The sequence below is a fragment of the Magnolia sinica genome, chromosome 9 (assembly GCF_029962835.1).
Source record: "Magnolia sinica isolate HGM2019 chromosome 9, MsV1, whole genome shotgun sequence".
In the NCBI taxonomy this organism is placed as follows: domain Eukaryota; kingdom Viridiplantae; phylum Streptophyta; class Magnoliopsida; order Magnoliales; family Magnoliaceae; genus Magnolia; species Magnolia sinica.
This window is the reverse complement of record NC_080581.1, coordinates 13,787,256-13,802,770: the sequence shown is the minus strand read 5'-3', so window position 1 is coordinate 13,802,770 and position 15,515 is coordinate 13,787,256. Positions and strand designations below refer to the sequence as shown.

The window sequence follows — 15,515 nt, the reverse complement described above, 5'->3', positions numbered from 1 at the left end:
AATCCTTTAAATCCAAACTGCTCATTGGGTGAGACTCCTCATCAGCACCGTAGATCTGAAGAATCACTCCTATCAAGAGCTCATGTAGGACACACCATGCCTACAGCCTATATATGCACTTTCTGTGGCCTACCTAGATTTTGGAATGTTTTTAGTTTCGATTCGTTCATTAATCCTGGTGTGGATCACCTGATGAACGGGTCTGATGATATATACACAACTTGATACGTCGCCTCCCCAGTGTCCCCCGTTTGTTCTATTTGGTGTGGCCCACCTAAGTTATGTACAAGGCTGGACTGACACTTCTGAACTGAACATCGGGGTGTAGCATCCAATGGACGGGTTGGATGGCACCGAAACATCACAGGGTTCGAGATAGCGTGCACCAGGGTATAAAAATTGGTATATACCATATCACTGGGTTCAAAGTAGTGGGCGTTGATCTGATGGACATTAACTAACACTAGGATATTATCCTACCCCAAAATCCGCGTCCTTTTACAAAGGCCCCGGTCTTGAGTTTCTAGGTGTGAGCCAAATAAAAATGCCTATATAACCCCGCTTAGATTTATATTCATTCCACATCTAAATAATTAGAGTAGCATAATTTAACTTAACGTATTTAAAGTGAGGTAGAAATAACAAAATTTTATAAATATAAAGTTAACAGTTAAGTATAATTTTAATAGTAATGATCGCACAAAATGGAGATTATATAAGCTACAAAAATAATACAACAAAATTAACACATAGATCACGCCAAATCGAGAACTCCAACATATGTATGTACAGAATTTAAATAAAAGCAAGATTTTCTAGTTTCTCCCGATACTACTAAGATATCACGACGAAAGTGAGTAGCTAATTCATTGATTCCATTAGTTATAAGTTACATATATTATTGATACAATCAATGCAGGTAATGACAAACAGGTAAATAATCACTTCAAAATACTCTTGTTAGATGCACTTATGAAATTATGATATGATCCATGCTTTTTACAATCCAGCACTCTCTCACAAGCGACTTCAACGCTTATTTTGCAAATACCAATACTCCCTCACAAGCAACTTCACCGCCTATTCGCAACATCATATCTAATGAAATACGATTAATGCGTATATTAGCCGAGTAGTTATTAAGTTCCGTTCATCCAACGTATTGGGGAAGCTAGGGTACCATCATTTTATCATGGTATCAACCGGATCACAACGCTCGGGGTAGCTGTAGCGGTTCCTCACTTGTGTCCCTTGATCTATTGTTTGGTCTCATCACCCAAGCGACGACTCCCCAAAATTGCGTAACCAACACAAGCCCGACTGATCTCAAAGGACTCGGATGACACAAGCCAGGTGAAATATGGTTAGTCACCTCATTGACATGGTGGAGGACGACTGCAATTGATGCAAGAGTCGTCACTTAAACACAATTGTGGTGCGGTCGCGACATTCATTCCATTTATGATATAGTACGCTCGTAGCCTTTATGATTGATCATTGGTCATTACGGAGAGGCTCATCACCCCAAATAGGTCAATAGATCGAACACGGTGTCCCATACCATCATGCCTAGCTCATGACTCTTATGGGTCGTACCACTAATGGCTATAAGTAGACACATTCAATAGGATTGTGGTATTCTAAATTACATTTGGTCTTGTCATACATTGTTAACATACATAATCAGTCGGTTGTTATACTAATTTGATTGACCTGGTAGAATTCCATCGCAACTAGCATTAGGTGCAAGTATCCCGTGTAGTCTAACTATTATCGGTCGTCCGTTGTAATACCCTGAAAATTGTGGGTCGTGTATACACTTGACTCCCAAGTCCCGGGTATCACTTAAAACCAATTTTTTACTGTTTTTCGTTTAATCCGGTTCATTGAGCAGCATGGAATTACTGGATACATGAATCATAATTCACGACTTGTCTATTGCAAGGGAAATGACTAAATATATACAATGTCTAAAAATATCGATGGGACGTATAAGGCGTCGCCCAGCAAAAATACAAAGGAATAATACGTCCAAAAGAATACTGTGCCGAGTCCACTACTCAGCGACTCAAGTCCGCCTGCGAAATTTACGACGAACCGCCCATCAACTGGAAATAGGATAGCACGTCCTCCTCATCCAGGCTCGCCCCGAAAGGCTCCTCGTACTCAGCGTCACCTGCAACTACTGAAGAGTCTGGTTGGTGTTTTAAAACACCATCCCAGAGTGGAAGTGAGTGATTAACTCAGTGGGTGCTATTAATCTTAAGTTACAACAGGCATCAATTATATTATGAATTTAATAAAAGACGAACATCCATAAATCCTTAATTAATCTTGTTAATGCATATGCATGATAAATGATATGATGCATGACCTCGCCACAACACTCCCTTGAGTGACTCCGTCTAACGATCGCACATAACCAGCACTCCCTCATTGCGACCTCAACTGCCGAGTCGCCAAAACCTAGCTAATGCAATGCATGAATAATGTTAACCGAGTATTTAGTTAATTCCGTTCATCTAGCAGATTGGGGAAACTGTACACCCCATGATATCAATGCCCATAACTAGTTGCGAGGCTAAGGCTCCTCAACACGTGAGGCCAAGACCCCGCCATCTTTGATCCCATCGGGTTCCCCATTCCCGACTTCAAGCACATGGGGAGTGCTGAGAAAAGGGATTGCTCGCGGTCACTATGGAGAGGCTCGTTACCCCATCTTAGGCCGACAGCTCGGACATAGTGTCCCATTCTACCATGCCCGGCTCACGAGTTGGTGGATCGGTTTCAATTTGGTTATCAATGGGTTACAATGGTTGAAGGGTGTTCCAAGTTCCATACATACGTGAGCAGATAGGATTAACAAACAAGGTTGGTCAGTAAGTCGTCCAGACCACACGGGTTCAGGCGAGTACGTGACAAACGACATCGGGTACAAGCGATTATATAGTTTAACTACTGTCGCCCATACGCACCCGTCCAAATCAACGGGTTTAGCCTCAGGATAGTCCTACCAACGAGACCACCGTCTCTCTCCTCAGATTCTCGACCAACCCAGGGATTTTGATGGTAATCCATGACATGCCAACAAACAGGGTTATCAACTAGCATAAGCGATATCATGCATTCATACTTCCCAACATAAAATTCAGATTTTTCAAACAAGCAAAAGCTAACAATGTTGTGAAATAAATGTGCATGTGTGTTGTGTGGTTTAGTGAGGAAGCTAAGCATTTCCTATATCTTATAGGGCCAAAATGCACAAGTGTTAATGAATCATACATGCTATAAAGTAACATCATATAAGAATCAACAAGACATGAACATGCAATCATCGAATTATACCCAATCATGTGAGAGACAACAACATTCCATACTATTCCATGTTAATTGAGAGGATCAAAGGTAAGGTCTTTCCTAGGATTTCTTTAGATTCTCCAAATACATCATCCAAGCAATCAAAATCATTAGACTCATACTAAAATTGGTGCTAGGCCACCTAAGGATAATAGTCTGCACCTTGTGACGTTTCGCCCAACTCATGACGCTCATTGTGTTAAAAAATTGGAAAAAATAATTCTTATATTAATTTAGAAGCAATTAGGTAAAATTCATACAATTTATTTTAGAAAAACCTAGGTTGGGGAGTAGGTTTTGTTTCTTACCTTCTAATCACAAATGAGGCGGATTCAGCGGAGGGAAATGATTGACGCTAGGGCTTGATTGGAGGAGATCGATGAAGGGGATCACTAAAGCCTCCCCCACCCTACTCTCTCTTCTTCTCTTCCTCTTTCTCTATTTCTCTCTTTCTTTTCTCTAGGGCAAAATCATATGGGGAGAGGGGGTACCCAAATGAGGCCCTTTTATAATGCCAGATTTAGTGTAAATGACCATAAGGGCTAGGTTTTTACTATACTAGACCTATGGGAGGGTCTTTCTAAGCTTTAGGGCCCACCATGGGGTGTACATATTAATATACACCATAGGATAGTTGGCCCTAATGATGATCTACGTATGTATATGATCGGCCCGCCATTTGGATGCGCCGATCGACAGATATGATTAGAAGTCTGTTCAACGGTCACTGATAGTCGATCGGGGCCGCGACTATACGGATATGAGTAGGAAAATATCCTTACTCCACGGGTAAAGTTTGGTTGTAAACCGATGGTCCGAAATTCTCAACTTTGTATAAGAGTGAACGACCCAATTCACTTAAGTTTCAGTTTATTCCTTTAGGGTATTTGCACTTCTCATACACTCGTCCTTTAGTTTAAGTTGAGCGGTTCTGGATAGCACCCAGGTCCGACTCCCGTGATGAACGTCAAGCCCAGTAAGACGGATATTATTTTATAGTTTTGAAACTAGTAGCCTACCAACAAGCGGTCTAGAGCTTGTTCGGAAAATCGGGGCATTTCTGTAATAAATTAGGCATTGAAATTTCTTATGAGTAATGATTAGGGTTTGGATTAACTATATTAATAGTGTGGCCTATTTATAACTAATTAAAGTGAAAATTTGGTCATGATTACTCTAAACCGTTGATTTTGGGATAAAAGAGTAATAAGGTTGATTTGATATATTATTCAGGATCCGGACCTTATCTGACTCGGCCCCGGTTAGATCTTTAATTTAGTCATGATTGTCTTAATTAGTTAGCGATGGGTCAGTTAGATTTGGGTCCTATGTGAGTAAATCATGGGGCTACACCTGATGTTCAAGTGATCGGGCAGATTCATTGGCTTCCTACGGTTGATTAATCGGACTGGTGCAGTTCTTTACTAGTACCACCCCTTTATAAACTAATTTTGAGTGCTAATGGTCATAAGTAATATTATAAGTTAATTAATTAAAAAATTTCAAGGATTTTTGAAATCCAAGACAGTAAAAATCCAAGACGTTACATCCATGTTCAATCTAGGTTGATCGAACAAGCCTAGGGTGGACGATCTAACTCAGGCCATTCCTTATTTCGAGCGGTTAGCCGACTGTCTCGACATTGTAAGCAATTCTAAATATCACTACAACTAGCCATTCATTATGCAGTAATAGCGAGATATCATATAAAGCATAAATTCAATGACACTACTACTCGGGCATTTCATCAAACATATGAACATCAATAGAAATATATACTCACTTGAGCATTTCATCAAACATGTAACTACCAATAAATTCATACATTCACTTAGCCATTTTATTAAACAAATGAGCATCAATAGAATAACGCATTCAATCACTTATGCATTTTATCAAATATGTGAGCATACATAAACAAGCAATAATATATATTGCGATCAAATCAAAATATGATTAATATATTAGCATACACCAAGTTACCTACAAACAACAAATCATTAATTGATACCATCAATGATCGATAAATGGCAACGTAGGAATAATGGTCCGCACTTTACAAAAGAATTTTCAATTTTTGATCTCACAGGATTAGGATTTTGGGGAAAACAATTCATATACCAATTTCGAATGAATTAGATGAGATTCATGCAATTTAACCTATAAAAACTTAGGTTGGAAAGTTTGGTTCGTTTCTTACCTCTCAATCAAGAGAGGTGGATTCGGTTGAGAAGAATGGTCGAGGATATGACTTTGATTGGAAGGATTCGGTGAAGGAGACACCAATCTCCATCACTTGCTCTCCCTCATTTCTCTCATTATCTCATTATCTCTTTAATTCTAGGGCAAAATTCAAATGGGAACAAGGGTTGTCTCAAATACACTATTTATAGCGCCATAAATAGTGCAAATGGTTTTAAGGGCTATGTTTTCATTATATTAACCCTCTAGGAGGGTATTTCTAACCTTTGGAGTCCATTATAGGGTGTAAGGGTTGATATACACCGTAAAATATTTGGCCATAGTGATGATGTACGTGTAGATATAATTAATCCTCCATTTGAATACACCGATCGACGTGTATGATCAAAAGTTAGTTCAACGGTTACAGACGGTCGATCGGTGCTGGAACTATACAGATTATGTGCAGGGTATTAACTTAGGCTGCCGCTTTAAATTTGGTAATGATCTAATAGTTCGAAAGCCACAATTTAAGACAAGAGTGAATTTGGACATTTAATTTAAGTTCCTAACAGACCCTAAAAGTATTCACATATGTCATGCACTGACGTTGCAAGTCCAAGTTAAGGGGGTGTTTGTTTTCCTACCGTAAATGGTGGTAAATAGGTAATAATCATCATTTCATCCTGTTTGAAAAAGAGTAGATCCTCGTCGCAATTGCACCTCGATTTTCGGGTTGCCTTTTTAAAAAACAAACGAGCATGCGTTGATGAAATCCATAGGTCCCATCATGATGTATGTGTCTAATCTACACCGTTCATCCATTCTATCGTATCATTTTAGGGCATGAACTAAAAATTTTAGGTAAATTATAAGTTTAAATGGACCACACAATAAGAAAGGGGGGATAAAGACGTTCACCGTTGAAAGGGAGACCATATGTGGGTCTAACAGTGATTTGTATCTGTGATCCAACTTGTTAATATGGTCACATAGACATGGATGGAGGGGGAACACAAATATCAGCTTGATCCAAAACTTTTATTTTTCAATAGTAGTCGTTTAACTCCCCATGTTTCTCGTGATGTGGTCCACTTGCGCTTTTGATGTACCTCAATTTTAGGCTCATGCGTTAAAATGAGCCGTTACAACGGATAGATAACATGGATCATACATATACATCATGATGGGCCTATCTTTTTTAAAAAAATTTCACCTTAGTATCACCACCAAGTCAATTAAGTGGAATGTGACGAGGGCAGTGGGATATATTTTATATTGTAAATAATGATGATTTATTTACATTTATTTACCTCTATTTACACGAGTAAATAAGAAATCAAACCTCCCCTAAGTGATTCGAGATGAGATCTCAACTCGATGTCCCACGATAGGCGCTCGCTAAGACGAATGTTTTTCTATAATCTCAAGTTTAATGACTCACTAACGAACGGTGTAGATCTTATTCGAATAATTAGGGCATTTTTGGAATAAATTGGAAAGAAAAATTTCTTGTGCGCGATGATTAGGGTATGAATTAGCTAAGTTTATAATGTAGCCATAATTAGCGTAAATGATGATTCGGTCAATAGTTCTTAGGCTAAAGAAGTAACTGAATCAGTTTGGTTTGATCCGACCTATAGTCATCTCAGTTTTTGTTATGTATTTATTTAGTTACAATTGTTTTTATCAGTCAGTGATAAGTCAGCTAAATTTGAGTCCTATATGAGCAAATCACAATACTAGACTTGAAGTTTAGGTGATCGGGTGAATTTGTTAGATTCTTATGATTGATTAATCAAATATATGAGGTTTTTTTTTTTATTGATAGCATCTGTATATACGATTACATCAAGTGTAAGCCAGTACGTAACAATATAAGTTAATTATATCAAAAGAAAATTAAATTTTTTTAAAATCAAAATAAGGAAAATCGGGAGTACTTTACAGATAGCATGTATGTCCTTGTGTTCTTAGTTTGTAGAAGTGGGCCCAATGGTTTTATGACCGAGCTCATTGATCTGATGGGACATTGATCAACACTGGAATATGATGGATCCTTAGTTTGTAATGGAGCCATGTTTTTGTGATCAAGACCGTTGATCTAATGGGACATCGGGTGGCAATTGTCTGTGATTATCCTTGGAAGGATTACATCAGAAATCCTCATTCAACTGGAAATGATAAAACATGATGGATATGATCTTCCAGTCTGGGTGACTCTTGGACCATGGTCCATCATGGTGGGGCCCATGAGATTCGGTGAATTGAAAGTAATTTTAGTAGAGAATGCTCATATCTAATAGTTACCATTCAACCAATGAGTCATCTAATCCGTCTAATAGGTTGGGCCCACCTGAGGATATCCCATTATAAAAAAATCAGCTGATTAGTTCATTAGGTGAGCCACAACATACCAAACAATAAATAGCCACTAACAAAATTTAAAAATGCAGGTGGGGAATGCCGTAACGGATAACCACTATGATAGCGTGGGAACGGTCACATACTGGTGGAGCCATGCGATGATCTCGGACGAAGCCTACCGGTCGATCATGGCCCACTGCAACTTCACACACGTGGATAGCTCTCCACCGTGCGATCATGCTCTCAACTATGCGATGAACCATGAATTCGGCAACATCGATCAGTACAGTATTTATACACCCACGTGTACGGTGTCATCTACAAATAACACTGGAGCACTTAGGCTCAAGAACACGCTCTTGCGCCGACGTACGTATGGATTCGATCCATGCACGGAGAACTACGCAGAGAAATACTACAACAGGATCGACGTACAAAAGGCCATGCACGCTAATACCACAGGAATTCCTTACAAATGGACGGCTTGCAGGTATCCTTTTCATGGTGTGGCCCATCTTTTGCGATGCAAGGGAGTATGGCAACTGTCCCATGTTGATCCGGACGGTTGTTACATGAGTGGGCCACGGATCTACGCTTGATGTATTCAAGTGGTGGCCGTTCATTTTACAGCTGCCGGATTAAGATCGGATGGTGTTTGATACTCCCTGACATCGTATTCAAATCAACGGCTGATGTTGGATCACTCCTTCATATTTGGGAGAGAGGATTACGTGAGACCCCGACCACACCCAAGACGGTGCGGCCCTTGCCGTGGGGCCCACCTCGATTTATGTATTATGTATCCACACCGTCCATCTATTTTTCCAGATCATTTTAGGGCATTATTCTAAAAATAAAGCAGATTCAATTTCAGATGGACCATACTATAGGAAACAGCGTTGATTGACCATTAATGGACCACAAAAGTTTTGGATCAAGCTAATATTTGTTTTTTTCCCCTTCATCCAGGCTTATGTGACCTTATCAACAGATTGGATGGTAAATAAACACTACGGAAACATTAATGTGTGCCCAAAGAAGTTTTTAATGGTAGGGCAGTCAATCACCACTGTTTCTTATGGTATGGTCCACCTGATAATTTTATCTTCTCCAATTTGTGAATAATTCCTAAAATGATCTGGAAAAATGGATGAACGGTGTAGATACATAATTTATATATCAAGGTGGGCCCCACGGTGGTAAGGGCTGCACGGTCTTGGGTGAGGCGGGGCCTTACCTAATCCGCTCTCTCCACGTATGGGGAGCGATAGGTGGATAGGTGGCCCCATTTATACTTAGGACTTGAATTTCCTAGTGTTATGGTAGTCAGTGCAACATAGAGCTCTGTGGGGCCCACCTTGATATATGACATCAACTCCATTCATCAGTTTTCGCCAGCTCATGTTATTTGTGAGGAAGGAAATGGCCACCATTGCAACCTTCATGGGGCCCACTGGGTTCTTTGTATGGCATGCAACCCGTTCATTAGGTGAGTCCCACCACGATGAACGGTCAAAAACAAATATCAGCCTAATGAATAACTATGGTGGGTCCCAAGAAGGTTTTAATTTTGAGCATTCCATCCCCACTGTTTTCTGTGGTGTGGCCCACTTGATTTTTGCATTTTTCTGATTTTTGGGTTCAAGTCATAACATGGGATTTATCAACTGATGGACGGAGTGGATTTCACACAGAAATCAGGGCCACCATAGAGAGCTTTTTGTTGCTCGGTCGCGTCCCTCTATGAAGAATTTTAGGTCCTGTACCCGAGACTTCGTATAAGTACTCTGGTTTTCAGTTCTGACAAGTAGGGGTCAACGGTTCTGTAATTCAGACCGTTGATCTGATGCGTCGTATTTCGGATGGACCATTGCCAAGAAATTCACCGCATCCGAATATCTTAGCCATCCATTCTTAGGGTCTTTTCAGGTGAACCGCGGATCCTCGTATGCGGTCAAATCCTCAGGTCCAGGATCATATAATATATCTGTAATCCGTATCCACAACAAGTGGACCCGTTGAGAACACCCATCGTAGAAATTCAGGTGGGTGAATTTGATTACCACCCAATCAAGATCCCACGGTGAGCTCCACTATAATGTATGTATTTTATCCACGCCGTCCATTCATTTCATCCTATCATTTAAGGCATGAATCGAAAAAATGAGGCAGATCCAAATCTCAAGTGGGTCACACCACAGGAAGCAGTAGGAATTGAAGGGCTACAATTGAAAACTTCTTGAGGACCACAGAAGTTTTGGATCAAGCTGATATTTGTATTTTCCTTCCACCATGTCTACGTAACCTTATAAGCAGGTTGGATGGCAAATCAACATCATGGTGGGCCCTTCTAAGGTTTCAACGGTGGGAATCAAGTTCCTGTGGTGTGCTCCAGTTGAGCTTTGGTTCTGCTTCATTTTAGGCCTCATTCCCTAAAATGATATTACAAAGTGAACGGACGGTGTGGATAAAACGCATACATCATGGTGGGCCCACGGAGTTTTGCCACTTCTATACAGTACCGACGTGGGTGCTGTGTTCTACTCCAGGGAATCAAAGGAAGGACTCTTCACATGTGTAGGACATCTGGTCCGTGCAAAATGTGGGCCCCACTAAGAAGATAACCTATCTCACAAATCATGCTGATCCATTTATTAGGTGGGCCAGACATGTATTCTGAGTTAGACCATCTCCCCTTCAATGATTTTGATGGTACAGCAAGCCTGAAATTCTTTTAGCAGAAATATCCGTGGTGGGGCCCATTTAAAAGTTCATGATGTGTGGTTGTGATTGTTGCAGCGACGTGCTGATAAAGAACTGGAAGGATTCCCAGTTCTCCATGCTGCCCACTTACAAGGAGCTCATTGCAGCTGGCCTCAGAATCTGGGTTTTCAGGTCTGGATTCCCGCCTCCTCCCTTCTTTTCCTTTCATTCGTTATGGCAGTAATAATACAAGTACTCCCTCGGACTACTGAACCGAAATCCAAGTCCATCAGCTGGGCCATCTGTACCAGTGTTAGCCCACCTCACTTGGTGGGCCCCACTATGGATAGGACATGGAATGATGATGATCATCATGACCATTCAGAAATAGACTCTACTGTAGACGGTCCGGAATCCACTGGCTTGATCTGTCCATTGATTGGCGGGTTAAGATCGTTGGAAGGTTGGCTTACTATGGTGGGCCCTACCTCTTGAACGGTTACGATCATCCGTACACAGACTAGAAAGCCCTGTATCACGAATAGTGGTACAGACGCCTGTTGGTGATGATGATACAAGAGGAATTATATAAGTGGGCCGCATTTTTGTGTAGTGATCACTAATTTTTCAATTTTGATAAGTGGGGTCCATGTTTTGGTAATCCAGACCATTGACATGTTCTGTATCACCGTTGATTAGTTGTGGTCCCAAAATATCATAGATAGGAAAATATTAACCATTTGATTTGTGGCCAACAGATAAATGGTTTTTAGGGTCCACATTCAATTTAGGGATCCGAAGATCAGTCTCCAAGATATTACTATCTATGATGTTTTTGGGTATTCTCCATCCACCGTGGGCCAAACGGGCCAATGGTCCGGATTAGTGATACATAGGCCCCACTTGACAGAAATGAGAACATAGGTATACTGCAGAAAGACGTTGGCCACGTACTGTATAATTGTTTATGATACGGTAGAGCCGGGAGAACCCGAATATGGTGGAACCATCTCTCCAGAGCACAATCTAAGATTGGTCCATCTAGTTTTTAGTTAATGTGGACGGCTAGTGGTTCAAAATAAACATCCATAAGTTGATTCTATCCATCTGATCAATGGCCATCCAAGCAACGGCAGCACGTAAAGCGAAACTAGTTAACAAATTCAGTGAGTGGAAGTCAATAAAACTGACGGATAGGATTGGTTAATTTGCGTGAAATTTGAAGTATAGACCGTTCGTGATAGGTGTCAATAGATGAACGGCTCTGATTGACGTATGACTTCCTACTCTATCGTATCATCTTGTATTTGGATTAAGGTGTAAGTAGCTTTTTCATTCGACCTGCCCATAAGCTTCACACGTGAGATTGACGTGGGACTGGCACACGTGTAAAATCCTCTTGTAAAGAGATCCAACAATCTGGATTCCATATCTAAAGGGCCAGGTCTCTACATGGGAAGTGGATTGCGTGGTGTGTTGACGTCACCAAGTTCTCTTGCATGGAATTTACACTGTTATGATAGCACACACGTGTGGCTCATATCCACGTATGAGGCGAGTGCAATTTCAAAGGGAACTTCAGCGTGTAATTGGAATTCTCATAAATTTGGAGATTGTAAACAGCCACTTAGGCCCTAAATCCTAATGCATCAATATCTATCTAGCCTCGAGTGGGGCCCACGGAGCAGGATCCAGGCCGTTGATATGATGGGCAGCGCCATGAGTGTGGGCTCATAAACAAACTTCCAAATTATATGTATCTGAACCTTTTGATCAATGACCTACAACAGCAATGGCTCTAAGAAAATAAAACAGATCTGATGGCTAGGATCATCCAATCTGGAATATTTTTCTGGGTATTGATATCCATAGAGGGACCTGCCAGATTTATGGTCTGGATCAAAGAAATGTACGGGATGGTACCGCCAATGTACTCACACTACTAAGAAATGAAAAAATAAAAAATAAAAAAACAAGTTGAAAAATCGACGGTCACTGATGATTGAATCGTTTATCGCAGTGGGGACACGGATTCAGTGGTTCCAGTTACAGCAACAAGGTTCGCCCTCAACCATCTAAATCTCACTACAAAGACGCGTTGGTACCCTTGGTACTCGGGCGGCGAGGTACGCGAGATCTCTGCACTACCATCTGATAACAGCATCTATCGTAGCCCACCAAAATGAATGGATGGTGGCCCACATATATGAAGCTCAGATAGTGTTAAGTGGACCAAATTCTACGTGGGTTCACAAAGGGCATTGCACTGGCATGAGGTGTCATATGATCTTCGATTGAAAAAGGCAGGTGGGCCCATATTAAGATGATCTAAGTCGTTCATCTAGTGGGTCCCATCGTGGGGTTGGCCCATGAGGGCTTGCAAATGAATAATACAGCCAATTGTCCACATTTAAAAGGGGCCCACCAAATGCTTGGAAGCTTCAGAGGGTGGAAATTTGAACGGTTTGGATCACCCAAAAGGCGGTCCCATTTGCAAGTTGCTTCACTAAACCCCATACATTTTTTACCATGAGACCCACCATACAAAATGTTGGATCATCAAAAAGTGGGCCCCACATGAACATTTTGTGGGGCCCAGCATATTGCTTGATCAACATTCTATAGTTCATCCATGTAGAAATAATGCTTAAACGTCCATCATCAATGGCATACATTTTATTTTTTTATTTTTCTAGGTGGGAGGATGGACCGAGGTTTATCAAGGGCTGACGTTCGCCACCGTACGAGGGGCGGGCCACGAAGTTCCTCTCTTCCAACCCAAGCGAGCATTTGGTCTTTTCCGATCATTTTTGGCCGGCGAAGAGCTGCCAATGTCTTAGACGGAGATAGATGAAAGATGAAGGAATTTCCACACAAGATGATGAATAGATGGTATGGATGGAAGATATTGGATACTTGGAGAAATCTCCAAGTCATGATTCTTAGCAAAAATATTGCAATCCAACGGCTCTTAATTCCCATACAAAATCATGGGTGAGAGAGTTTTAGCATAGGATTATAATTCATTTCAAGTGCATTTGATTGTTTTCATTTCTACAAAACAGATTACTTTGATTTTCAATCACAAGATTGGAGTGGAAACAAACACAAGCTTCATTTCCCTAATGCAATGATGTAAGAAAATTTCATGTTTCCTAGTTAGGATGGTTTGATGATCCAAACTGTTCATCTTATGGGACCTATCATTGATGTGGGATTCTAATGAAATCTTTCAGATTGGAAGATCCTAACCTTTGATGTTTTACAAGTACCTTTCCTCTCTTAATCATCTCATTTCTTTATAAAAGGGTTTGGATTTTCCAAGGTTAGGAACATCAAATCAACAATTTGGATCATCAAACCACATCGAAAATTTTCCTAGGTTGGGAACATCAAATCAACAGTTTGGATCATCAAACCATATTTTTTTATGCTGATATAAAGAATTTATCAAGTAAAACCATGTTAATACCTTGATTTTTTTTTTTTTGAAGGATTGCTTGTGTTCTACATGTACTCTAATTTTAAGAGTGTTTAGGTGGGGGTTGGACAAGGGCAATATGCTCTCTCCATTGTGTATGTCTTGTGCCCAGCTCATAACAGGACGTCAGCACCAAAATAAGACATTTCTAATACTTAGAATAAGCCACAATACCAGAAAAAGTAAAGATAAGTCACCTAACATTTAAGCCACAACACCAGAAAAAATAAAGATAAGTCACCCAATATTTAAACCATTACTTGCACCTGCATGTAGTCATAACCTTTCCATCAGCTCTATATCCTTTTTTCTCCTCCCTACTCTCGCCACATGAGTTGCACCCATCATAACGCCTATACATATAACTAGAGGAGTATATCACATGGGCAAAAATTCGAACAATCTTAGTTATTTTAATGGATAAATATATACTTATAGGATATAGAAAGAATTTTAAAGTAAAAGAAAGAGCATTTAGGTAATTTAAACTAAAAGAAGAGGAGCTTTCCACTCTGATACTCTAGAAGAGTATAATGGTCCATATACCGTCACTCCAAAGCTGAACATGTGGCATCTAACTCAAAACTAAATTGTACAAGCCTTTGGACCTGATTTGGATGTCTCTTGAACAAAATATTACATTGATTGGATTACCTAGTCAGCTAACTGGTGAATATTCAATGGATGGCAGAAGTTTGAGGCCCACCAAATGCAACGTAAAGCTTAATGTGTGATAATAAATTAAGTTTCCAAACAGCAAGAAGCAAAATACTTGGAAAAAAAATGTCTAGAATGAGAATTTTGACCAAGAAAAGCCTTAGATTGGAGAAGCCAGTTGCATTCATTGATGAGATGGGATCATGAGCTATTGCTAATTGCCTTCTTACCAGTAGATAAATCATGAGATTGAGCATGTATCAAGCCTTCCACACAAAAATTCCAAACGCCCTTTATTTGTGGCCATCACTCGGAAACTTGTAAAACCTGTTACCTGGCTATAGAAAAGCTATGGATAAAAGAAGAAATTGCATCCCTTTGGATACTGTATGGCTTTAGAAATCTCCAACATCAATTGATCCAACACTTCTTTTTGTAGCCAACAAATAGATATGGGAGAAGAAATGCAGGCACAATCCATACTCAATGGGAAAGGTGATGAGAACAGGTCATGGACACTTTAATAGAAGGCCCCCTAATAAATAAATAAATAAATAAAATCATGGGCAACACGCACTGTAGCTTTTAACGATCATAACTTTGCAATCAATTATTGAATTGACAGGTATAATACATCATTGTAAAGCTATCGATGATCCTTACGACGTGGCAATTGATAGAGTTGGTTGGCTCCAAGGGGCTTCTTGGGAAAAGGCTGTTTTCAGGATTAATTCATTTTAATTCAGAAATTGCTATGTTTGGTAAGTTC

The 15,515-nt window shown here is 40.2% G+C and overlaps 1 protein-coding gene across 1 annotated transcript in view; it reads left to right on the top strand.

The window, feature by feature from the left end:
• Nucleotides 1-13,734, top strand: part of LOC131256943 (serine carboxypeptidase 24) — a 30,594-nt gene extending 16,860 nt beyond the window's left edge. The window contains exons 6-9 of the mRNA XM_058258059.1: nucleotides 7,995-8,395; nucleotides 10,705-10,800; nucleotides 12,629-12,734; nucleotides 13,305-13,734. Of these exons, the coding sequence (XP_058114042.1) occupies nucleotides 7,995-8,395; nucleotides 10,705-10,800; nucleotides 12,629-12,734; nucleotides 13,305-13,448 (747 nt within the window). The 3' untranslated portion in view covers nucleotides 13,449-13,734. The remainder of the gene's footprint in view (nucleotides 1-7,994; nucleotides 8,396-10,704; nucleotides 10,801-12,628; nucleotides 12,735-13,304) is intronic.
• The last annotated feature ends 1,781 nt before the right edge of the window (nucleotides 13,735-15,515 follow it).